This window comes from Peromyscus eremicus, chromosome 10 (assembly GCF_949786415.1).
Source record: "Peromyscus eremicus chromosome 10, PerEre_H2_v1, whole genome shotgun sequence".
NCBI classification, from domain to species: domain Eukaryota; kingdom Metazoa; phylum Chordata; class Mammalia; order Rodentia; family Cricetidae; genus Peromyscus; species Peromyscus eremicus.
This window is the reverse complement of record NC_081426.1, coordinates 26,856,262-26,881,980: the sequence shown is the minus strand read 5'-3', so window position 1 is coordinate 26,881,980 and position 25,719 is coordinate 26,856,262. Positions and strand designations below refer to the sequence as shown.

Below are 25,719 nucleotides of genomic sequence, written 5' to 3'. Positions count from 1 at the left end.
TTCCAGAACAGCCAAGGACCAAAGACCCTGTGTCAAACACACAAAGTAAATAGAAACCCCCAAACTCCACTCATTGGTAACCAACTCTCCTGTTTTTTTAAGACAACTTGAGAGCCTGGGCTCAAGCCTTGGGTCCTCAAGTTCTCCTACTCACTCAGCCTGTTGTCAATCCTGGACAGTGTCTCCCTCCAGTCTACACTACTGCTTTGCTCCAAATGAAGTTCCCTTGCTTCTGGTGCAAGTCCCCGGAAGGCCTCAGTTTCAATTCTTTAGGTAAGAGGCCAAGAAGCTGGCAACACCTGGCCCAACCACTGGCAGCACATTCCCAGCCAGTGTTCCTGACACCAATTGCGTCTTCTCTTCAGAACCATCAAGTCGAAGTCCCACAGAAGGGAAAAGGGAAGCTGATGTGTTTGTTTGGTTTTGGGGAGTGAGACATTTCATGAAGTCAAAGCCAGCCTTAACCATGCATGTCATTAAGCATGACCATGACCTCCTAGCCCTCCGGCCTCTATGCAAATGCTGGAATTTTAGGCATTTGCTACACCAGGCTAAAGGAAAACTTCTCAAGGGCTGTGTGCTGGCCACTGGGACGGGTGGCCGAATGGTGGACTCAAGGCCTCTTTGAAAACATTGAGGCCTTGCAAAGGATTTGGGCTGCTCTCCAGCGCTCAATGTTTAAGCAAAGTCAACCTTGGTTGGCCAGGATTCCCAAAATTCTTGGTAGGCTCTCACTGGAGAACAATCCTAGCTAGAAATTCCACAACGCTGAAACGCAATTCTTTCCTGTAGTGTTGGGACAGGCTCAGTTAGACCTGTCAGTGAATGTCCCAGTCTATTCTGAAAAGCATCGGCTTGAGACAAGTGAGACCTACCTCAATCTGAGGACGGTGCTGAACTCAAAAAAGGAAAGAGAGAGCTCTAGGGCAGCAGGGGGACAAGCCTGAGCAAAGGGGAGTTCGTGGGTAAGGTCACATCTTCCCTCACAGATTGGCCTTTGAAGACAGACCTGTTCTTGTTTTTCTCAAGGCCTCCCCTACCTGCAGACCACATTCAACTAATCTGCAGACAGTAAGCGAGTCAGCAAGTTTAGACTTGTCTGTACCAATGGGCCCACATTCTCACTAACCCATGATGTGATTACTGCCAACCATCTTCAGATGATCACAACAATCAGCTTCAACTCCATCTTCCCAGACCTCCAAGTGTTCTCCCTAGTCGTCATTGTTTATGATGGTTGGTTACAAGTTGTTAATTGTTAATGGTCAGGAAAAAAGCTGAACATGGAGATTAGATTCAGAGGTTTTGTTTAAAAAAGAAAGAAAAAGAGAAAAGAATATAGATATGAGATAGATCACTGAATCTATTCTGAGAAAAAAGATAAAGAATAATAGGATAAATGGGTAGATCACTGAATGTACACTAAAAAGAGGAAGATATAAAAATGACAAAAGGTAGATTACTGAATCTATTATGAAAAGAAAAAATACTTTTAAAAAGGAATTACTTGTTTTAAATAAGTAATGAGAATTTTTTGTTGGAATCTGTCAAATGTTAATGGACTAGACATCATTTAATGTAATCTTGACAGTGTATATTGTATATACTTATTGGATATAATTTTTCTTGTATTAGTTATAATCCTTTTTTAATTTTAGACAAAAAAGGGGAAATGTGGTAGTATTGTGTTCCCCGAAATATTGTGCACCCTAATAAACTTCCCACCCACTTCCAGGGATGTGTATCCACACACCTATTCTGGTACCGACAGCTGCCTCACTTCTAATGTCCCCTCTGCCTTCACTCAAGTTACATGGTTGACAAGAGGATGCCAAAGGATTACAGCCAAGTTTTAGTTTGGAGGTCCTGGTGACATGAAGACTGGGGTAAATACCCAATTGTGCTGTGTTTATGCCTGGCAGTGAGTAGTTTAAAAAAGGGCCGAGTAACAGCAGGAACCAACATACACTGAGTACATAATATGACTGACACTGTGCTAAGCCACTTCCAAAACCCACCTCCACCAGGAGCAGTCACAGCCTCACAGTTAATGCATTGTCCCTGCAGGACATGATGAAACTAAGGAATCTTTCTGGGTTCATAGCTGACAGAAAACCTCCAACTCAAACCCCACTCTGCTTTCTCCCAGCAGTCCACTCAACCGCTATCTTCCAAAACAGACCAGCACTGGAGGAAATGAGTAGATAACTTTATCATCTCCTTCCTCTCCAATGTCCTGAGAAAAGGCCACCCGAAAGGAAGAAAGCCAAGCCAGGTGAAAGAGCCTCTCATCACAAAGGACGTTACATGTCACATTAGCTATTTCACATTCTACAGCTGTCTCCCCGTACATACAGGCCTTTCCTCATTCAGTTCACCCCACAGCAAATCTGACGATGACACAAAGCCAATGAGCCCACCAGGGATTTTATACAGTTCAGAAGTGACACCAGGCAAGAAAAGTAATGTTGCTGAGGTGCAGATACACACTGGGAAGCCCAGCACTTGGGAGATGGAGGCTGATGAATAAAGAATTCTAGGTGAGCCCCAGCTACAGAGTTCAAGGCCAGCCTGAAATAAATTGGACCCCATCTCAAAAAAAAAGACAACTGATGTTCCAGTTTGGAGTCTCCGTATCATCCCTGTGTCCCAATCCAATGGCTGCCAAAGACAGAAGGGTCGAGGTGGGAACTGGTCGTAGAACACTGCTGTGGCTGGCCAGCAGATGGGAACTCGGTTTCACTTCTTCACAATCTGAATGACGTCTTCATCTTCCAATGTATGGTCTTTCCCTACTTTCTGAGGATTGTGTTTCACAGAGAGACCCCAGACCAAAGCGCTGTATGGAAGGAACAAAGACAGTCAGTGGCAGGAACAGCTAGCTCAGCCCTGGGTGCCCAGGTGCCACCTTATCAGATTTAGCATCCTGGCTCTTAAAAGACACAGATCTACAGTGGACAAAAGCCCTCTTCCAAACTGGGACAAACAAACACTCAAAGCCACTTGCACAGCAGTGTGGCATGCTAGAACTTCACACGATGACAAATGCCTTCAGAAATCACAGGATTGCTCTCATTCCATAGTCAACTTAAGAAAAGCAAAGAAACGGGGGCTGAGCCAAGAGTGTTAGCGCACACCTTTAATCCCAGCACTCGGGAGGCAGAGACAGAGGCAGGTGGATCTCTGTGAGTTCGAGGCCAGCCTGGGCTACAGAGTAAGTTCCAGGACAGGAAGGATTGTTACACAGAGAAACCCTGTCTTGAAAAAACAAAAAACAACCAAGCAACTAACCAAACAAAACAACAAGAACAAAAACAAGGACCAGGGGCTGGAGAGAGAGCCGAGCAGCTAAGTCCAATCACACTTCTCCAGAAGACCAAGGAAAGCTGCAGCATCCCCGTCTCGTAACACATAATGCTGGGCTTACAAGGCTTTCGGGACCCTGTACAACTTTAATGTGAGAGCAGGGGATTTGAACTCAGGTCTTGCTTTCATTGAAAGCACTCTTACCCACTAAGTCATTTCCCATCTCCTAAAATTAGTATCTGCCAAAAGGAAGGTGAATTAGTGAGGGCATGGCAGGAACCTATGGCCCAGCAAACACTCCTGAGCTGAAGAGGCTTCTGGAACTCCTCTTGCTCCAATTAGGTAGGCATAGATTTAAGAAGAGACTCAGAGGGAGCTGAAGAGATGGCTCAGTGGATGAAAGCGTATGCTGCTCTTGCAGAGGACCCAAGTTGTGGTGGTATTGTGTTCCCCAAAATATTGTGTACCCTAATAAACTTATCTGGGGTCAGAGAACAGAAAAGCCACTAGATACTTAGGCTAGAAAATGTTGGCACTCACGCCTTTAATCCTATCATTCCAGAGGCAGAAATTCATCTGGGATCTCTGTGAGTTCAAGGCCACATTGGAAACAGCTAGGCTGGTTAAGCTTCAGGCTTTCGAGCAGCAGTTCAGCTGAGAGCCATTGGGATGAGGACACAGAAGCTTCCAGTCTGAGGAAACAAGACCAGCTGAGGATCTGTCAAGGTGAGATAGCTGTGGCTTGTTCCGTCTCTCTGATCTACCAGCATTGACCCCAATAACTGGCCTTGGGTTTGATTTTATTAATAAGAACTCTTTGGGCTGGAGAGATGGCTCAGAGGTTAAGAGCACTGACTACTCGTCCAGAGGTCCTGAGTTCAATTCCCAGCACCCACATGGTGGCTCACAACCATCTGTAATGAGATCTGGCGCCCTCTTCTGTATACATAATAAATAAATAGTTCTAAAAAAAAAAAAAACAAAAAAAAAAAACAAAAAAAAACTCTCTAAGATTCATGCTACACCAAGTGTGATTCCCCGCACCCACACTAGGTGGCTCACAAATATCTCTAATTCCAAGCGATCTGATGATGCTTTCTTCTGGGCTCACATGTGGTACACGTGCACACTAAAAGATACACACATACATACACATAAAAGAGAGAGAGAGAGAGAGAGAGCTCAAGAAATCCTTTCAGAAGCCTCTGTTACCTGGTTCCTTTAATCCTCCTCTCAGAATGACTATTAGTGAAATCAGTAACTCAAAAGAAAAGGAAGTACCACATGACCATGATACTTACTATTTAAATTCTTTGATAAGATTTTTGTGAATCTTCATGCAGAAATCTTCCACTGTGGTCCTGGAGTAAGGCAGTACCACTGGAGATGTGTAATCTGGTAACTGGCCTTTGGGTTTGGTGTAACTAGACAGAGAAAAGACCCACTGTCATATGCTGAACATAAACAAACCCTCTATCACCTCTGCCATCCGGCCAGGATGACCTCCAATCTGAGAACAGAGGCTTCAACAGGAAGCACTTTACTTCCATCCTGAAACACAGACATATTTCGTTAAGAAGCCCCAGAAGCTGTCATTAAGACTCACATTCTCACTAGTTTCAGATAGTCCCAGATCTTCTCCAACAGGTCATCAAAATTCCAGCGGTGATGGGCAGAAATGGGTACACAGTGAGGTACCTTGTAGATAATATCCAATTCCTCAATGGAGATCTGATCAATCTTATTCAATACATAGATACAGGGGATGTAAACTCTACAGAAAGAGAAAGAGAGTTGTTAACTGGAGTTGGGACAAACAGGCTGAATACTCAGCACCTCAGGCCCCGACCTGAGGCCCACGCCAGAGCTTCTCAAAAGTCATCAGTGTCGCCCGAGTACAGAAGCAACCCTCCACCAAAGGTACACCTAGGATCTCTGTTCTGTTCTGTTCTGTTCACAGAGAGGTCTTTTATTAAGCGGGGGAGAAGAGTTCAAGTGGCTGCTTTCTGACTCAGGCAGAAAACAGCAGCAAATGACCTTGTGGGTGTCATTTTTAAGAAAAGGAAAAGGGGGGGCTGGAGAGATGGCTCAGAGGTTAAGAACACTGGCTGTTCTTCCAGAGGTCCTGAGTTCAATTCCCAGCAACCACATGGTGGCTCACAACCATCTGTAATGAGATCTGGTGCCCTCTTCTGGCCTGCAGGCATACATGCTGTATACATAATAAATAAATTTTAAAAAATAAAAAATAAAAATAAAAAAATTTAAAAAAGAGAGAGAAGGAAAAGGGGAAGTCTGTGTTAGAATGGACTAGGATGTGTTGGTAAAGGAGACAGGAGGTGAGGGAGAAGAGGACAAGGGAAAGGGTCAAGGGTTATTTGTCCCTGAGGGACAAAGGACTGCCTCTGGATAGAGGGGAGACAGAACCACACCTATGATTTATTTCTTTCTCTTTTTCTTTGTTTTGAGACAGGGTTTCTCTGTGTAGCTCCGGCTGTCCTGGAACTCACTCTGTAGACCAGGCTGAGGTAGGTAGATCCACCTACCTCTGCTGGGACTAAAGGCATGCGGCACCACTGCTTGGCATATATACTTATAATTTCTAACAACATCCTTTTTTTTCTTTTCAGCTAGTGCTGAGGATCAAGGCTAGACTGAATCATGAGTTATAACCCCAGCTCATGATAGTTTTTAAAGACTGAAAAACTTTATTTATTTATTTAATTTTCTTTCTTTCTATCTTTTTTTTTTTTTTTTTTTTGGAGACAGGGTTTCTCTGTGTATAGCCCTGGCTGTCCTGGAACTCACTCTGTAGACCAGGCTGGCCTTGCATTCAGAAATCTGTCTGCCTCTTGGATTACAGGTGTGTGCCTTTAAAGCTTTTTCTAAAGTATAGCATTTAGCAATGTTATACTCCTAGTGTCTAATCAAATGACCGTTAAGATTACTAGTAATTAGCAAGTCGCAACTTTTCCGACTTTAGTTGCTTCACTTGTAAATTGTTTAACTTAATGCAACTGTTTTCAGTCAGAGTCAAATTCTTCCAATAAACAAACAACTAAGAAGATTCGGTGTAAATGCTAGGAATAACTCGGACAAAGTGGTTCAATTACTCAAGTGTTAACAGCAGCAGTGTTTCACAGAACAAGGTTTCCGCCATATCCAGTTAGGATGCGTGGGAGAGCCACATCCGGGTGCACTGACTTCTGCAAGATGGCCTACATGATTGCTCAAATAATAATCGAGAGCAGACTGCCCGAGGCCCTCTCTTCAACCACCACTTGACAAAAGAACTTAAGAGGCAGCATAGGGCTGAGTGGCGGTGGCGCACGCCCTTAATCCCAGCACTGGAAGGCAGAGGCAACTGGATCTCTGTGAGTTCAAGGCCAGCCTGGGCTACAGAGTGAGTTCCAGAACAGGCTCTAAAAAAGCTACACAGAGAAACCCTGTCTCGAAAAACAAAAAACGAAAACAAAACAAGAGGCAGCATTGGTCACAGCATATAACTCCACCAGGGAACACCACCATCATGAATCAACCTGCAGAGCAAGGGGAGAAGCTAGAAAGGAAGCCCACAGGGTCCCACTGTAGGCCGCAGCACAACAGTACAGCTGGGATGGGTTGCACCACATCTTCCGGATTCCTAATACATTGTTATTAGTTTCCCTCACAAGCTTCCAACTCAGTCACAAAGACACACTAAGTACCTGTTCCCTTCGACCACATCAATGAGGTCATCAGCTGTGGCATCACTACGCAGAGTCACATCAGCATTGTGAATTTTGTATTCAGCCAGAATGCTCTTCACTGTTTCAGCATCTAGTTCACTCTGAGGGCACTGAATGGACAGAGAAAAAAAAGACCAATCAGGGAAGATGGAGGGACCGTGTGTACTTTTCTTTTCTGGGAGACTATGTAGCTCTGGCTGGCCTGGAACTCACAGAGATCAACCTGCCTCTACCTGGGTGCTGGGATTAAAGGCCATATCCAGCCTCTGTGTACTTTGTTTTTTAGACTTCCTTTCACACTTGCTAAGTAGCCAAGAATGACTTTGATCCTCTTAACTGTAACTCCCAAGTGCTTGGATCATAGATATGCTCTGTTAATGTGGTACTGTGAATTAAACCCAAGGCTTTGTGCATGCTGGGCAAGCATCCTACCTACTGAGCCACATCCCCAGCACTAGACCTGAAAAATTCTAGCCAAAATTTAAACTCATTACATTGCCCTGGATAAGAGTAACTAATTTACAGTAGACTATCACTAAAAAAAATTCTAAACTACTAGGTAGATATGTAATGTGCTAAACCGTGTCCTGTATCATAGCCCATTCCCCATAATTCATACACTAAAGTCCTATATTCAGTATCTCAGGATGTAACAATAATTGATGACATCATCTTTAAGGAGATAATTAGAACAGGTCAGTAGGGTAGAGTCCTAATTCAGTATCACCCTAACAATCACCCTCGTAAACCTGTTGTTAAAGTCACCTAACACAGCCATTAACAACAGCTATAGCACACTAATTCAAAGAACTCTTCAGTTCAAATATTATGACAAAATAAATGGGAAGATCTTTTGGGAAAGATAGCTTAAACCTATGTTGATCTGAACTCTGAGAAACTCTCAGGCCTTAATTCACTGACCAAAACTGTAGCCACTGATGAAGCTGCTCACCCCACTTCTATCTGAAACACTGTCTTTATATGGTCCCCACCAGTCTAATTTTCTCCAGTTGTCCTTCTCCCACTTTGTCTTGAAACGTTTTCTTTTCTTTCCTTTTTTTTTTGGTTTTTTGAGACAGGGTTTCTCTGTGTAGCTTTGGCGCCTTTCCTGGAACTCATTTTGTAGCCCAGGCTGGCCTCGAACTCACAGAGATCTGCCTGTCTCTGCGTCCCAAGTGCTGAGATTAAAGGCGTGCACCACCACTGCCCTGCTTCTTTTCTTTCTTACCAGGCTGGCCTAGAACTCAGAGACCCCCTTGTCTCTGCCCCCCGAGTGCTGGGATTAAATGTGTGCACTGTGTGCCACCACTGCCCAGCATACACATAATTTTACAAAATAAAATCAACTGGGGCTGGAGAGATGGCTCAGAGGCTGTTTTTCCAGAAGTCCTGAGTTCAATTCCCAGCAACCACATGGTGGCTCACAACCCTCTGTAATGAGATCTTGTGCCCTCTTCTGGCCTGAAGGGATACATGCAAGCAGAACACTGTATACATAATAAATAAATAAATCTTTAAAAAATAAAAAAATAAAAAATAATAATAATAAAATTAACTGAAGTTTTCAGGGTCAGGTCAGGAGATGCTCTGGTAAAGGGGCCTGCTGCCAGGCCTGACAGCCTGAGCTCACCTGAGATGCTGGGAAAAGAACTCACTCCTATAGTTTCCCCTCTGATCTCCACAAAAAAGCACTGGTGTGTGTGTGTCCCCCACTCCCCCTACCCACTTTTCTTTAAATCAGTCTCCACTTAGCTTGCTGATGGACACCCTTTAATGACAGAATCAGCAGGCAGAGGAAGACAGAACTCTGAGTTCAAGGTCAATAAGGTCTTCACAGAGACTTCCAGGCCAGCTACAGCTTCACAGTGTGACCCTGTCTAAAGAACCCTCTTCTGGCCTCCAAGCACCAGGCACACAGTGCTACAATAATGTATTACACAGGCAAAACAGCCATATGCATGACATCGAAAAAAAACCCAAAAAACTTTTTTGTTGTTTGTTTTTCAAGACAGGGTTTCTCTGTGAACCCCTGGCTGTCCTAGAACTTAGAGATCCACCTTCCTCTGCCTCCTGAGCGCTGGGATTAAAGGTGTGCGCCACTAGGCCTAGCCAAAGCCTTGTTTTTGAGACAGGGTTTTGGTATGAAGCCCAATCTGATCTCAAACTCACAGCTGGTGTGCCTGCCTCAACTTCCAAACTGCTAAAACCACAGGATATGCCACTACACTGCAAACATCAGTTCTTCACAGAGCACTGTGAAAATCTCTTAGATGGTTTCTTCATTGTATTGCTTAAACCAATTCAACACAAAAGCTCATCAGGATCCCAGCATAAGAACAGAAGTCAAGGTTGGGGATTTAGCTCAGTGGTAGAGCGCTTGCCTAGCAAGCGCAAGGCCCTGGGTTCGGTCCTCAGCTCTGACAAAAAAAAAAAAAAAAAAGAAGAACAGAAGTCAGGTGTGGTTTCACATGCCTTGAATCTTAAAAACACTTAAGAAGTGGGAGAAGGAGGATCAGGAGTTAAAGGCCAGCCTGGTACATAAAAGACCTTGTCTGAAAACACTAAAAAATAAGGAAGTTAACTTGGGGCTGGAGAGTTGGCTCAGTAGTTAAGAGCACTGGCTGCTCTTGCAGAGGACCTGGTTTCAGCTCCCAGCTCCCACATGGCTGCTCAGAGCCGTCTTGAACTCCAGGGTATTTGATGCCCTCTCAGTCTCCCCCGTATTGTAAAATATCACTAAGATGTGTTACATTGGTTTATGCCGTGGAACACTTGTTTAATGATGCAAAGATGCTTTGCATTCTTTATGTTGCATTTGTTTAACTCTGTGAAACTGTGTTACTTTGCCTGTCCAAAACACCTGATGGTCTAATAAAGAGCTGAACAAACAGCCAACAGTGAGGCAGGAAAAGGGATAGGCAGGGCTGGCAGGCAGAGAGAATAAAAGGAGAAATCTGGAAGGAAAGATGAAGAGGAGCAAGAGAAAGGGAGGACATCAGGGCCAGCCACCCAGCCACCCAGCCAGACACGGAATAACAAGAAAAGATAGACAAAAATATAGAAAGGTAAAAGTCCAGAGGCAAAAGGTAGATGTGATAATTTACATTAAGAAAAGCTGGCAAGAAACAAACCAAGTTAAGGCTGGCTTGTAAGGACAAGTCTCTATGTGTGATTATTTGGGAGCTGGGTGGCGAGCCCCCCAAAAGAGTAAAGAGTAAAAACAACCTCAGGTACCAGACACACGTGATATACACATATGCAGGCAAAACCTCACACACTTGAAATAAAAGTGAATAAAATCTTTAAAAAGGTTATTCCATGGGTCAGAATACACTAAATGGCCCTAGGCTGTGTTCATCTCTAGTTTGTTCACTCTGTGCGTCCATGCTTCAGGAACTTGCACTGGGCTCTTCCCCATCAACAAACACCCTTCCCCAAGATATTCACCTGACTGACCCTCTCCTGTCACCTCAGTGAAGATTTCTCTGAACCACTTAGAGGAAGGTAGCCCTGTGGGTCGTGGTGGCGCACACCTTTAATCCCAGCACTCAGGAGGCAGAGGCAGCTGGATCTCTGAATTCAAGGCCAGCCAGGGGTATACAGAGAACCCTGTGGTGGTGGGGGTGGGAGGGGTTGGTAGCCCTAGAGATTGGGGCTGTACTGAAGTTGGCTTACCTAGGATGCACAAAGCCAAGGATTCAATGCCCAGAAACCCCAGAAACCAGGCATGTTGGGAAACATCTGTCATCCCAGCTATCAGGAGGCAGAAGCAGGAGTACAGGAAGTTCAATATTATTCTCAGGCCAACCTGAGATACATGAAACAGTCTGGGGAGGTGGGGGAACGAACAGCCTCCTCACCTTTCCCTACTTTACTTTATTAATCTAATATACTGTACTTTCCTCACTAATTGTTCAGCTACCCAGCAATGAGGGGTCTTGACTACTCTGTGCCTTCTACGTCCTCCCTCCCTTTGCCACTTCCAGAGCTTAAACTAATCCTTGGTCTCCAGTTAGTGCTTTATAAATCTATGCTAAATAAATAAAAGCACAGGATACTGGCAACTTCTTCCTGGTAATACTGTTCCAAATGCCTGTACCACCCTAGGTAGAGACCTAAGAAACGGAAATAAAGTTGAAAAACTACACGTGAGAGTGATTTCTGTTGTGACCTTGGTCTTTCTTGTCAGTCATTACAAGATGACTCAATTATCTCAATGAAAGCAGGAAATGGGCAGAAAGTGTCCAAATTACCAATTTCTGCACCCTTGAATCCACTGGCACGCCAACCCCTCCAGTCAGTAGTCTACCCCACGTCATCTTCCCCACTTACAGTGGCTGTGAGGTTAATGCCTCCCTTGTCTTTCTTCTTAAAGCCAATGTTGGGAGGTTTGCTGTTCAAGCGAATCCCAAAGCCTTCCAACTCATTTTCAATTATCTTCTTATGTCCCAAGGGTTTTAGGACATCCAGAACAATCAAGATCAAATTACATGTTCGGGCCACTGGGGGTAAAAATGATACCCTAAGTTGAATGCATACAGCCTTTACTAACCCAAAAACTCAAATAGAGGTGTTTTCTATCTAGCCCCTAGACTGAGATTTTTTTTGTTGTTATATACACATAAAATGCTTAAGGTTACCAAACATTTATACTAGCTATCAATCTGCAGTACATGCCTTAAAGTTATCAAACTATCACCCAGAAAACTGGCCAATCCTTTATATACGAGTAAGACAATCAAACTAAAAATATAAACTGAGTAATAAACTACAGATAAGTTTAGAAACCTTTTTAAAAATATAAACTCTAATATAATAAACTTTAAAATATAAACTCTAAAATAAAAACCAGATGACATTATCTGTACTACACGATTACGGTCATGTATCTGGTTTGATTTTTTAATGTTCATACGAATGTTCGCCAGAAGATGCCCCGAAACTGGAGACACAGTGGGTTAGTTGTAAGCTCCCATGTGGGTGCTGAGAATCAAATCTAGATGCTCTGTAAGGCCAGCAGTGCTCTAACCACTCAACCATCTCCCCAGTCCCAATTAACATACACTTCATCAGCCTTACCAAACTACACTTCACAAAACAAACTGCAGCTGTTCAGCAGATGATTTAAGGATCTAATCACCACACTAGTCAAGACAGAGTGAAGATGGGTGTGGTAGCAGACACTTGCAATCCCAGCACGAACATCAGGACATCCTCAGCTACCAAAACAAATTAAGGCCAACTATGCTATGGAAGACTGTCAAAAATAAGTCAGTCAAAATACACAGAACATTCAAATCCCCTCCAAAAGTTGTACCCATTTTAGACCATTTCTCTTATTCCTTGTTAAGCACTTTCTTATTACCATAGGTAGTTTTACTTTTTTTTTGGAGCTGAGGATCGAACCCAGGGCCTTGTGCTTGGTAGGCAAGCGCTCTACCACTGAGCTAAATCCCCAACCCAGTAGTTTTGCCTTTTAAAATTCCACATAAATGGAATAAAATGTATTCTTTTCTGCTCAAATCTTTTATTCTATCTCTTTTTAATATTCAACCACATTGTGTATGTTATCAGTAACTTGTCTCTTTTATAACTGAGGAGTAAACTATTACCTGCTACTCACCTATGGAGGAACATATGTATTATTTTCTATTTGGAAGTATAATCTGCTATAAACAGTCATGTATCTGGGAGGCAAAGGCAGAGGCAAGAGGATCTCTGTGAGTTCAAGGCCAGCCTGATCTACAAATCGAGTTCCAGGACAGCCAGAGAGAGCTGTTACACTGAGAAACCCTCTGTGTGTGTGTGTGTGTGTGTGTGTGTGTGTGTGTGTGTGTGTGTGTGTGTGTGGTGGTGGTGGTGGTGGTGGTGGTGGTGGAGACAGTCATGTACAAGTAAGTCTTTCTGTTGGTATGTTTTCACTTTTCCTAGATAAACACCAGTGAAACTGTTGCATATCAAATAAAAGTGATCAGAAATTGCTAAAACAGTTGTCCAAATGTTTATATGTTTATATTCCCATTAACAGTGAGTAAAAACTCCCAAGTATTTCACAGCCTTACCAACAGTCAGTGGTATTACTAACCAGTATTTAATGACTTCTCCCAGTGGTGGTAATGACTAACAACATTGAATCTTTTTGTGTATTTATTGGTCATTTACACCATCCCCTCCCTCATCCTCATTCCCTCCCCCTTTCTTCTGACCGATCTAAGAAGTTCTGTTAGGTCTTCCCATTGGACTGACATCTCTGAAACAGTAAACCAAAGTAAATCTTTCCTCTTTTGAATGTTTTACATGACATATTCTGTCACAGCAACCAAAAGCATCATAAATATTAAGAATATTAAGTTCGGGGATGGAGAGATGACTTCATAGTTGAGAGTACATGTTGCTCTAGCAAAGGACCTAGATTTGGTTCCTACCACTCAGAACCATCCATAATTCCAATTCCAAGGAATCCAATGCACTCTTCAGACCTCCATAGTCACTGAGCCACACATACACACAGACAAAGCACACACAAAAGTAAAAATAAATAATAACAACAAAACCTAAGGAAAGATAAGGATTTATAAAACACCTTCAAGGCCAGGGAGATAGTTCAGTAGGTAAAATGTTTGCATCAGGACCCGAGTTTGATCCCCAGAATTCATGCAAAAAAGAAAAAAAGAAAGAAAAAGGCTACACATGGTGGCAGGCACTTTTTAACCTCCAGTTCAAGGGGATACAACCACCTCACTGGCCTCCCCAGGCACTACACAGACATGTGGGGCACATACATACAATGCAGGCTAAGCACTAATTATAAACAATACATATCAAACAAATCTAAACAAATTTTAAAAGCAAATTAGAATCTATCAAAATTAAGGATTTCTGCTGAACAAAGATCACACTGGAGAACAAATCAATAAAGATGTAATCTGAAACATCTAAAACTTACAGGGAATGAATAACTAGAACAGTGTTAGCAACAGAAGCTATCTGTGGGATCCCCGATGGCAGCCCCAGACCACTCACCTGCAATGACTTGACGACCTCTCCCTTTCCCATCCTTGGCACCTTCAATAATACCCGGGAGATCCAGGAGCTACAAGATTAAGAACAGGGAAAAGAAGGAACAACCAGTTATAAATCTGAATAGACAATCACACTAACAAGTATCCTCCTTTGGATACCAGTATTTCTCTACTATCCAACATTTATGAGACCCAAATCCAACCTTTCTTTGTGTTGGGAACAAAGAGGTCTTTGCGCTTTCAGATCGCACTAGGGATATACAGGAATGTTAAACATGCAGGGCTGTCTTTTTAATGGAAAAGATGTATAACCTGTTTTCTGCCCAGAAGGCTGGGAACAGAGGTGGCTAATAGCCTAGGTGATCCTTGCACTATCTGTAGGGCCAGGCCATACCAAGCTCCTACAAGTAGGACCAGAGGTGCTAATAGCCCAGATGACCTCTACAATATCAGTATGACTGAGACCACACCAGATCCTTCCCTCACCCCTTAAGGCAATACATGTATCTCCAGAATCCATCTTTATGGAAGAAGTGATGTGTACTTTGAGAAAAGCTTTGATGTAATTATACCTCCTTGTGCACAGGGTACTGTGTTAAACCAGAAAACGTTTTTCCAAATTGTACCGTACTTAAATGTGCCTAAAATAAATTACCCAGTGTTATAGACTCTACAAGTTTGAACCAGGGGCTCAGCAGTTATAAGCACTAGCTGCTTTTCCAGGTCGTGTGTTCAATTCCCATTACCCACATGGCGGCAGCTCACAACCATCTATATCTGTAGTCTTATGGATCCCATGCCATCTTCTGATGTGCAAATGTACATGTAGACAAAACATCTATAGACATAAAATACATAATAAATCTTTAAATTAAAAAAGTTCAAACCAACCGGCTTCCTAGGTGTTTCTTATGTAAAAAACATAGGAAACAATAAAAAAAACTGGAGTTTCTGTTTCTTCTTTTTTTTCCTTTTTTTTTTTTTCTTCTTCAAGATAGGGTTTCTCAATGTAGCTCTGGCTACACACTTTATAGACCAGGCTGAACTCAAACTCCGAGATCCACCTGCCTCCGCCTCCCAAGCAATGGGATAAAAAATGTGTGCCACCACTACCCAGCCCAGATTTCCTGCTTGCTTCATTCAGATTATTACTCTCCCAGGCTTGGTGGTCACAGAGATCCCCACATTTTTTTTTGGTACCACACGCTTTTTTTTTTAACGTTTTATAAAATCTTTATTGACAAATAATTCACATAGTATACAATTTGCCTGCCTGCACAATTTGATAGACTTTAGTCCAGCATCCTCATAGGCCCATGACACCACCACCACCACCACCACTTTCTATTTTAGGACATTGGTCTTCAATTTCATAGACAGTATAATGTATGGTGATTACACTTCACCTTATTTTTTTAAATGAACATAATATTTGCAATTGTAACCATTTTTAAGTTCACAATTCAGTGGCATGAATTACATTCAAGATATTAATTACATTCATGATATTCATTAATTACACTCATGATATTAATTACATCTGAGATCCCCACATTTTGAGATCCCAGAGTATCGTGGAATCCAAGATGTTCCTGAAATCAGTATGTACCTGAGGATGACCTTGAATTTCTGACCTTCTACCTCCACCCACTAAGTGCTAGAATTAGAAGTGTCTCACCACACCTATTTTATTAAATCCAATCTTCCTCACAAGTGACTATGTAAATGTTATTTTCCTTAGCATATACTAAATGTCAGCTACAAGTTATTCATGTACTTCAGGTCACTGAAAATGCCTAACAAGGTGCTGCAGAGAAAACTCAGTAGGTAAAAGCATTTGCGACAAAATTATGAGGACTGGAATCAGATCCCTAAAGCCCACTCATATACCAGTAGAGTGTGGCAGCCTATATGTAACCCAGAATTGGGGACAGATAGGGAATTCCAATTGCAAGCTGACTATCTAGACTATCTGAATGGGCAAGCTCTGAGTTCAAGTAAGAGACCCTGCCTCAATATGTAAGTTGGAGAATGAATGAGGAAGACACCTGCCATCAAACTCTGGCCTCCATACACACATGCCCACACCCCTCACACACACATGCCCACAAATATGCATAGATACACACATACTACACTATATATACACATGCAAAATACATAAAACAACTGGACAGAACTGCATGATTAGGTAACATAAGACATTTAGCAACCACTCACTTACATCATCTTGAATTTATAATGGCTTGCACCATTTCTGCTGATTTTCAATTTGTTCAATAAATCACAGCACTGCTGAGGATGATAATACACACCAACAATCCCAACACACAGGAGGCAATGCAGGAGGGCACTGAGCGTGAGGGCAGCTTTGCCTACTTAGTAAAACCATATCCCAAAAGAAAAAGGAGACAAGGCAGGGCTTACGTAAAAAACACAGGAGACAATGAAAAGAACTTTCTAACGGTCAAAGCTAGTAAAATGGTACTGAATTATTGAGGGGGGTGGTGAGACAGGGTTTCTCTATCTAGCTATCCTGTAACTCTGTAGCCCAGGCTGGCCTCAAACTCAGAGATTCGCCTGCCTCTGCCTCCCAAGTGTCAGGATTAAAGATGTGCAACACCACTGGCCAGCTAATAGTACTGAATTATATATAACACATAAAATATCCAGGACTCCACATTGATAGAAATTATTGAACAAATGAATGAAGAACAGCTCTTCCATATTGAAATCCAATTAACAAATGCAACAGAAAAAAGAACTGAAAGTCACCATTAGAGAGGGTGACAGAACAGCAACACCTGCTGTAAAACAGACCCCAAAGAGTAGACAGAAGTTTAAGAGGTATGCTTGATTCCGCAGCACATACAAAAACTGTAACAATACAGAAAGGTTAAACAGTTAAGAATCCAACACCCTCTTGTGACTCTGCAGGCAATACACATACAATACACAGGCACACAAGCATAAAAACACTTACATAAAATAAATAATTAAAATAAAATAATTTTAGCCGGGCAGTAGTGGTGCACGCCTTTAATCCCAGCACTTGGGAGGCAGAGGCAGGTGGATCTCTGAGTTCCAGGAAATGCGCAAAGCTACACAGAGAATCCCTGTCTCGAAAAACCAAAAATAAATAAATAAATAAAATAATTTTAATAATAAAATGAAAGCATAAGAATTAGAATGTGGATTTTTCTCAGAGTATCTCCCCTGAAATATTAACTATCTTTGAAAAGAAAATATCACAATTCAGAAGTTCTGAAAATACCCTCCCTCCCCCCCTCCCTCCCCCCCCCCCCCTCTCTTTTCGGTTTTTTGATACAAGGTCCCTGGCTGTCCGGGAACTCACTCTGTAGACCAGGCTAGCCTAGAACTCACAGAGATCTTCCTGCCTCTACCACCCGAATGCTGGGATTGAAGGAGTGACCCACCACCGCCCGGCTGCAAACACCATCTTAATGAACTCACAGAGATTAACATCAACCAGTTACAGCTCCCACGAACAGATGCAGAGGCAGAATCTTAAGGTCAAAACCAGATCTACAAAGAATATGTCTTAAAAACAAAAAAGTTAATAGTGATGGGAGTTGGGGGCTTGGTAGGTTAGAGTGCTTGCTGTTTGTTTTTTTGTTTTTTGTTTTTTTTTAAAGCAGGAGGCCCTGAGTTCAGATCCCCAGACTCCACATGAAAGCAAGGCACAGAAAACCTCAGGTGGGGGCGGGGGGCGGGGGGGGGGGGGGATTGCCAGAGGTCAATGGACAACAGCTAGTCTAGAAAAAACAATGAGTTCTAGGTTCAGTGAGAAACCCTGTCTCAAAAAATTAAAGTGGAAAGCAATAGAGGAACACATTCTCATCTCAATCTCTGGTCTCTACACGCACACACAAGTAAGTGCACAAATATACACACATAGGAACACATAGCATACATACATACACACAAAGTCAACATCACTAAATCACATTGGCATTATAAGGATGAAGACACAACATAATTTCTGCAGTATTCTTGCCAAAACTAACAAGACCCTTTCTCAAAAGACTCACTTACAGATGGGCAGTGGTGGTGCATGCCTGTAATCCAGCATTTAGGAGGCAGAGGCAGGCAGATCTCTGTGAGTTCAAGGCCAGCCTGGTCTACAGAGCAAGTTCCTGGACAGCCAGGGATATACAGAGAAACCCTGTCTCAAAAAACAAACAAAAAGACTCACTTCCAAAGTGACTGGTGCAAAGATATTGGTGTAAAAAAGGGAGAAATTCTATTACTGTCTAATGTTTAATGAATATTCCTGCGCTAGTATTGACCTATCTCTGATAATGTTTTGTGGTTATATCTGATGCTAACTAATACTGGCAGGAGTGGTGGCACACACCTTTAATCCCAGCACTCAGGAAGCAGAGGCAGGCAGATCTCTGAGTTCCAGAACAGCCAGAGTTATAGGGGAACCCTCTCAAGAAAAAAATAAAAAAGCTGTTAACAGTAAGGGAAGCAAGTGAGCAATATAAGAGAATTGTCTGTACTATTTTTTCAACTTTAAAATTACTTTAAAATAAAAAAGTTAATATAAAACAGGAGAGGAAGACAGGTTTAAGGGTCAGAGGACAACTTGCAGAGCAATTCTCTCCTTCCACCATGTGGGTTCTAGAAATCAAACTCGAGGTATCAGCCTTTGTGGCAAGTGCCTTAACCATCTCAGCAGCCCTTACAGATTCTCACTTACATAAAATTCTTACCATGTAAACTAATCTGCAGTAACAAGAAACTGATGAGCAATTACTCACTAATGGAGCAGAGAAGTAAAGAAGGGGGATAAGAAAACTTTGAAAAGTCACATCACATACACACCCATATACCTGTGGATACAAAATCTTTACATAAAAACTCTTTATATAAAGTTTATATAAACTCTTTATGCTCAAACTCTTTATATAAAAAAATATGACTGGGCTGGAGAGATAGCTCAGTGGTTAAGAGCACTAGCTGCTCTTTCGGAGGTCCTGAGTTCAAGTCCCAGCACTCAGATAGCTGCTCACAGCCATCTATAACTTTAGTCCCATGGGAGCCAATGCCCTCTCCTGGTATGCAGACAAAACACATAAATAAATAAATCTTTGTCAGGATAGTGGTGGCACACACCTTTGATCCAGAATTTGGGAAGCAAAGGCAGGCAGATCTCCGAGTGCAAGGCCAGCCTGGTCTACACAGTGTGTTCCAGGACAACCAGCGCTATACAGAGAAGGGGGGTGGGGGGCTTCAGATATATGCACCATATATTTCATGGAAGATGTCTAAGAGCCAAGTATAATGGCGCAGGCCTCTGATCACAGCACCTCAGAGGTAGACAGGAGGATCAGGAGTTCCAAGGTCATTAGCTACAAACTGAATTTGAGGCCAGTATGGCTACATGAGACCTTTTCTCAGAAAAGAAAAAAAAAGGGGGGTGGATCAAGACACTGAAACTCAGGTGCCTTTAGAGAGTAAAATATATCTCAAATGTCTTTTACAGATAAAGCTCAGCTTCCTTAGCATATACAAAGGCCCTTTATAAATTCAGTCTCAACCTACCTTTACAGAAACCATACTCATTACTCCTACCTGGTATCAAATCACTATCAGACATACCAGTACAGTTTTGTTTTTTTGCTTGTTTTTAATTCTTGTTTTTTCTTCACTTCAAGACAGGGTATCTCTACCTAATCCTGGCTGTCCTGGAACTCACTATGTAGACCAGGCTGGCCTCAAACAGAGATCTGTCTGCCTCTGCTTCCAGAGTGCTGGGATTAAAGGTGTGTGATAGCTGTCTAAAGTACACTTTTACTTTTCTGGCTGGTCAAATTCTATGCTGTGCTAGCTAGTCTTATTTCAACATGACACAAGCTAGAGTTATTTAAAAGGAAACTTTTGAGAAAATGCCTCCATCAGATCAGGCTATTAGCAAGACTGTCGGGCATTCTCTTCATTAGTAATTAATGGGGGAGGGCCCAGCCCATGGTGGGTGGTTCCATCCCTGGGCTGGTGGTCCTAGGTTCCATAAGAAAGTAGGTTGAGCATACCATGGGGAGCAAGGCAATAAGCAGCATTTCATGGCCTCTCCATCAGCCCCTGCCTCCATGTTCCTGCCCTGTTTGAGTTCCTGTCCTGACTTCCTTTGATGATGAACAGTGATATGGAAGTGTAAGCCAAAGAAACCCTTTCCACCTCAACTTGCTTTTTGGTCATGGTGCTTCATTGCAGCAATAGAAAGACATATGCTAACTTCAAGACACACTGCCAACCAGATGTGGTATCACACACCTATAATTCTAGCACTTTACAGGCTGAGGCAAGGGCAAACCTGGAGTTCAAGCCAGCACTGACTATATAAGACCTTTTCTCAAGAGTCACTTCCAAGGGCTGCAGAAATAGTTCAGTGGTTAAGAACACTGGGTGCATGACAGGCGTGGAAGTGCATGTCTTTAATCCCAGCACTCAGGCTGATCTACAGAGTGAGTTCCTGGATAGGCTCCAAAACTACACAGAGAAACCCTGTCTCAGAAAGAAAAAAAAAAAAAAAAAAAAAAGAGAGAGAGAGAGAGAGAGAGAACACTGGGTGCTCCTCTAGAGGACCCAGGTTCAATTCCTAGCATCAGGAATGTCTGTTCCAGGAGATGCATGCACCAGTCATACACATGGTGCGCATATACATATGCATGCAGGCAATATACCCATACACATAAAATAAAATCAATCTTAAAAAGACTCACATCCAAAAGTCACTTTGTACATAAAGCCCTGTCTCAGATGTTCTTCCCTCATTAGCAGATAACAACGGTAGTCCCTCTTTTCATAGGCCCTACTTCATTATATTACTTTATTGTTAAACTAATGTAGCAACTGTTAAGAGATGAGGGGCCAGGTAAATAAAAGCATAGACCTGAGGTACTGTGGGCTACTAATGAAGTGCTTCTGGAATGAATGAAAACAATGCATTTCTTTCCTTTCGTGGTCTGCAAACCCTACTCACCTGGATCTTGGCTCCTTTATATCTGATGACACCAGGCACGGTGGTCAAAGTAGTGAACTCATATGCTGCCACTTCAGAATACACTCCTGCTAGGTTACTTAGCAGAGTTGACTTCCCCACAGATGGGAAACCCACAAACCCAATTCGAGCATCGCCTGTCTTAGCCACATCAAAACCTAAAACAATAAACACCAAAAAACAGGAGTTATCCTTGGGTACATTACAACTGACCTAATTCCATTCATATTTTTGTTAGTGTTTCTCTAACTTTCTGTGGCTTACTTCTGAAACAGAACTCAAGCATAAAATTCACAATTCAATTTAATACAGTACTTGATTAAAACAATGTGGTCCTTTATTACTCAAATTATAACAGTTTTTAGTATAATATTTAAGGCCCAAAGATTACAAAGGCATTCATCCAAAAAATACTGAACATTAGCCAGGTATGGTGATGTATGTCTGTACTCCCACTGCTTGGGAGGTAAAAAGCAGGAGGATCAGAAGTTTGGAGGCCAGCTTGGACTATCTGAGGTCCTCTCTCAAAAATGTTAACATTCTGGGGCTGGAGTACTGACTGCTCTTGCAGAGGACCAGACTCAATCCCTAGCACTCACAAGGAAGCTCACAATAATCTTTAACTCCAGTCCCAGAGGATCCAACTGATCTGATATGCTCTTTACAGGGTGCACAGATATATACATGCAGGCAAAACACCCACCAAAAAAAAAAATAACATAGGGGTTGGAGATAGCTCTTCACTGCTCTTGCAAAGGACACAGGCTTGGTTCCTAGCACCCACATTAGGCAGCTCTAAGTGCAGTTCCAAGGGGTTTGATTACTTCTTATAGCCTATGAAGGCACCAGTGCATATACAAACAAGTAACCATACACACACACACACACACACACACACACACACACACAAATTCATTTTTTTTGTATGTTTGGTTTGTTTTGTTTTTTGAGACAGGGTCTTACTATGTAGCTCTGGCTGTTCTGGAACTCACAGAGATCTACCTGCCTCTGCTTCCTAGTACTGGGATCAAAGGTATGTACCACCATGCCTAGCACATACAAAATTTTAAAATATTAAATTAAAAATGTCATATGGGCAATGGTAGTGTACACCTTTAATTTCTGATCTCAGGAAGCAGAGGCAGGAGGATCCCTGTGAGTTTGAGGCCAGCCTAGTATACAAAGTGAGTTCCAGGACAGCCAAGTCTACACAGAGAAACCCTGTCTAGAAAAAACAAAAACAAACAAAACTTTAAAATATCAAAACAAATAAAGCCAGGCATAGTGGTACATACCTTTAATCCTAGAACTCCAGAGGCAGAGGCAGGTGGCACTCTGTTAGGTCAAGGCCAGCCTGGTCTACATAGAGAGACCCTGTCTCAAACAAACAAACAAACAAACAAACAAACAAACAAAAAGCCAAAAAGGCAGGGTGTGGATTTGGGGCACCATGTTTAACTCTGGTTTGGATTTCATCTTCCCCTTGGGAATAATGTGATCAGGCTTTTTAAAATAGGATATACTTAAGTATTAAGTAGTCCAGGTTACACTGGAACTTGCAATCCTCCTGCCTTCAGTCCCAAGTACTATTTGTTACCAGCTTTGGGGATTTTCTCTGTGTGTGTGTGTGTGTCTGTGTGTGTGTGTGTGTGTGTGTGTGTGCGCGCGCGCGCGCGCGCACGCACAAGATCCAGGATAGGCTGCAAAACTACACAGAGAAACCCTGTCTTAAAAAAAATACATATAAATAAACTTTGATAATTTTTTTTATTATTATTATTTTTCCCCAGAGACAGGGTTTCTCTGTGTAACAGCCCTGGCTATCCTGGAACTTGCTATGTAGACCAGGCTAGTTTTGAACTCAGAGATTAACATGCCTCTGCCTCCCGAGTTCTGGCATTAAAGGTAGGTCTATTTTTTTAGATAAGAGTTTCTCTGTGGAGTCCTGGCTGTCCTAGAACTTATTCTGTAGACAAGGCTGGCCTCCAACTCAGAGATCTGCCTGCATTTGCCTCCTGAGTGCTGGGATTAAACGCCTGTACCATCAACTGCCCTGCTAAAAATATTAATTACACACACAAAATAAATTTTAAATATTTAAAAATAATGGGGCTAGGGAGATGATTTAGTAATCAGTATACCTGTCACACAAGCATGAGGACCTGAGTGTGGATTCTCAGCACTCACATAAAAGCCTAGCAACAGCTACACACACCTGTAACCCCATTGCTGGGTTACAAGCACATCTCCAGAGCTTGATGAAGTTAGTCTAGCTGAACTGAATTCTAGGATCAGTAAGACCCACCTCAATTTAACAAAAGGTAAATAAGTAAAAATAAAGTAGCCAGACATAGCAGTAGCCTTTAATCCCAGCACCAGGGAGGCAGAGGCAAACAGGTCTCTGTGAGTTCTAGACCAACCTGGTCTACAGAGTGGAGTTTCAGGACAGCCAGAGCTGTTACATAGAAAAACCTTGTCACAAAAACAAAAAACATTCACAGAATCCAGGCATAGTGGTTCATGTTTTTAATCCCAGGACTTGGAAGGTAGAAGCAGGTGGATCTCTGTGAGTTTGAAGCCAGCCTGGTCTATATAAGTAAGTTCCAGGGCAGGGAGACTGTCTCAAAAGAAAAATAAATAATTCATCATGTGAATACACACATACACACCCACACACACATATTAGTTCAATAGAAACTACACACACACACACACACACAGATTATATGGAACCACAAACCTTCTCCTGGCCCACCACCACCGCCACCTTTCGGAGTGATGAGTTCTCTTCGAAGCTTAGCAAGGCGAGCCTTAAGCAGCCCAAGGTGATGTGCTGTAGCCTTGTTCTTTTGAGTCCGAGCCATCTAATAAGGGAAGAATCACAGCCATAAACCTGAAGAATTTCAGAAAAGACAAAGTATCCCAAATGTTCCCAAATGCTAAGAGCATGATGTTTTATCCTTCTATGTCCTACTAACGCCAGTGTACCCATTTTGTTTGTGGCTGGGGGGGGGGGGGGGGGGCACAGGGTCTCTTTATGTAGTCCTGACTGTCCTGGAACTCCCTATGTAAATCAGGCTGGCATCAAACTCACAGAGTTTCACCTGCCTCTACCTCTGCCTGTGACACCACTGCCTGGTTTACCTAAATATTTTTTACAAAAAGAAAAATCCAAGCCTGGCTAATCCCAGCACTCTGGAGGCAGAGGGGGATCTCCCTTGAGTTCAAGGCCAGCCTGGTCTACATAGTTCCAGGATATCTAGGGCTATGTAGAGACCTCATCTCCAAAAAAGAAAAAAAAGAGGGGAGGGGAAAACCCAGAGCTAACTAGATAAGCTCAAAGAGTCAGTGGACTTGCTGCCAAGCCTTAAGACCTAAACTCAATCCCAGAACCCATATGACAGAAGGCCAGAATGACTCCCCTAAGTTATGCTCTGACCTCCCACACACATAATAAATACTTTTATTTTCCATCCAAACAAACAAATGAGCTCTAAATTCACTCTCCCCACCATCCAGCTCATTTTCCTCACTACAGAAGAAAAAAAATGACCCAAAGTGTCAACACCAAGGTCATTCCTATCCCTATCCACAGATGGAACTAAAACCCATCTCCTGGATTTGTTTCTACTGGACCTGGTCTAAAACAGGATCACCACTTTACTAAATTTAAAAAGCCCTGAACTTCTCGGGCGTCACACACTATCCGGGTAGAATCGATTTACTTCCAGATTTTTTGTTTTAACCGACACAATCACTGCCGTGCAAAAAGGGATCATCAAGGTTAGAGTGGCGAGTAGGCAAGGAATCACAAGGCAAGATTTTAAAATTCGTGATCGCCTCACGGAGTCTGGAAGAGAAATCGGTGTGACTCAGAGAAAAGCAAGAAAAACAGGAATATCGAGACATACGCTGAATACCGGAGCGGGTCCCGGCCAAGGACTGGGTGTGGATGTGGGAGAAGCAGAGTGCGAGGGGCCCAGACCCAGAGGAGGAGGTCAGGGAGGGCTGCATGGGTAGGGGCCGAGGCATGGCACGCTGGTTGGTGGTGCGGGAAGGGCAGCCAGGAAGGAACAGGGCCCTGACAACGGAGCAGCGGCACCGCCTGGGAAGTGATGCTCGGACTGCGCCCCTTACCTCGGCTTCGATCTCTGCGATCTTCGCTAAAGTCCCGCTCATGGTGGCGAGGGCTCGAGGCGGCGCCGGCCTCCACACCACCCAGCTCCCTTCACGCTCCGACCGCGCCACGGACCACCGCGGCAAAGCGCAAGCGCGGGACTTGCTAATTCTCGCGACACTGTTTCGCGCGAGGTCTGCGCCGAGGCTCACGGTGCCCGGCGGTCTCCGCCTTCTCCGCCGACTCCTCCCCGTTCCTCCAGCCAGTGCGGAGTCATAGAGCCCGCGGCCGCGGTGACCAGAGCGGTCGCTCGGGCTGGCCTCCTGGAGCGCGCCGGGGGTCGCGCGCAGCTCGGCCCCACCCCGCCGGATCGGCTCCGTGCGGAGCGTGCGGGCCGCAAAAGCCCGAGACCCGGTGCCCAGCGAAGTGCGTGCAGATACTTTCAGTCCCCTTTTCTCCTCTGGGGAGACGCCCCAGTGACCTCGGCTTCCTAGGCTGTTGAGAGCCCGATCTTCAGCC

At 43.3% G+C, this 25,719-nt stretch overlaps 1 protein-coding gene and 1 non-coding gene across 2 annotated transcripts; both read right to left on the bottom strand.

Annotated features, from left to right (window-relative positions):
- Positions 1-2,188: 2,188 nt before the first annotated feature.
- On the bottom strand, positions 2,189-25,448 carry Drg1 (developmentally regulated GTP binding protein 1). Its single transcript, XM_059275645.1, has 9 exons — positions 25,221-25,448; positions 23,824-23,947; positions 21,066-21,241; positions 14,058-14,127; positions 11,367-11,536; positions 7,014-7,144; positions 4,913-5,080; positions 4,608-4,730; positions 2,189-2,839 (listed from the first exon to the last, which is right to left on the bottom strand). Exons 1-9 carry the CDS (start codon positions 25,260-25,262, stop codon positions 2,740-2,742), a joined length of 1,104 nt encoding a protein of 367 aa, XP_059131628.1. The 5' UTR covers positions 25,263-25,448; the 3' UTR covers positions 2,189-2,739.
- Positions 12,421-12,493, bottom strand: Trnag-acc (transfer RNA glycine (anticodon ACC)). Its single transcript has one exon. It is a non-coding gene; the product is annotated as a tRNA-Gly (tRNA).
- Positions 25,449-25,719: the final 271 nt, after the last annotated feature.

Excerpts from the sequence above, each read along its gene's own strand:
- Drg1 (XM_059275645.1), bottom strand. The coding sequence starts at position 25,262 with ATGAGCGGGACTTTAGCGAAGATCGCAGAGATCGAAGCCGAG. Across the intron at positions 21,242-23,823 it reads TGGTGGTGGGCCAGGAGAAG|GTTTTGATGTGGCTAAGACA; the intron begins GTTTGTGGTTCC and ends TTATTGTTTTAG. Across the intron at positions 11,537-14,057 it reads AGGTCGTCAAGTCATTGCAG|TGGCCCGAACATGTAATTTG; the intron begins GTGAGTGGTCTG and ends TTTTACCCCCAG.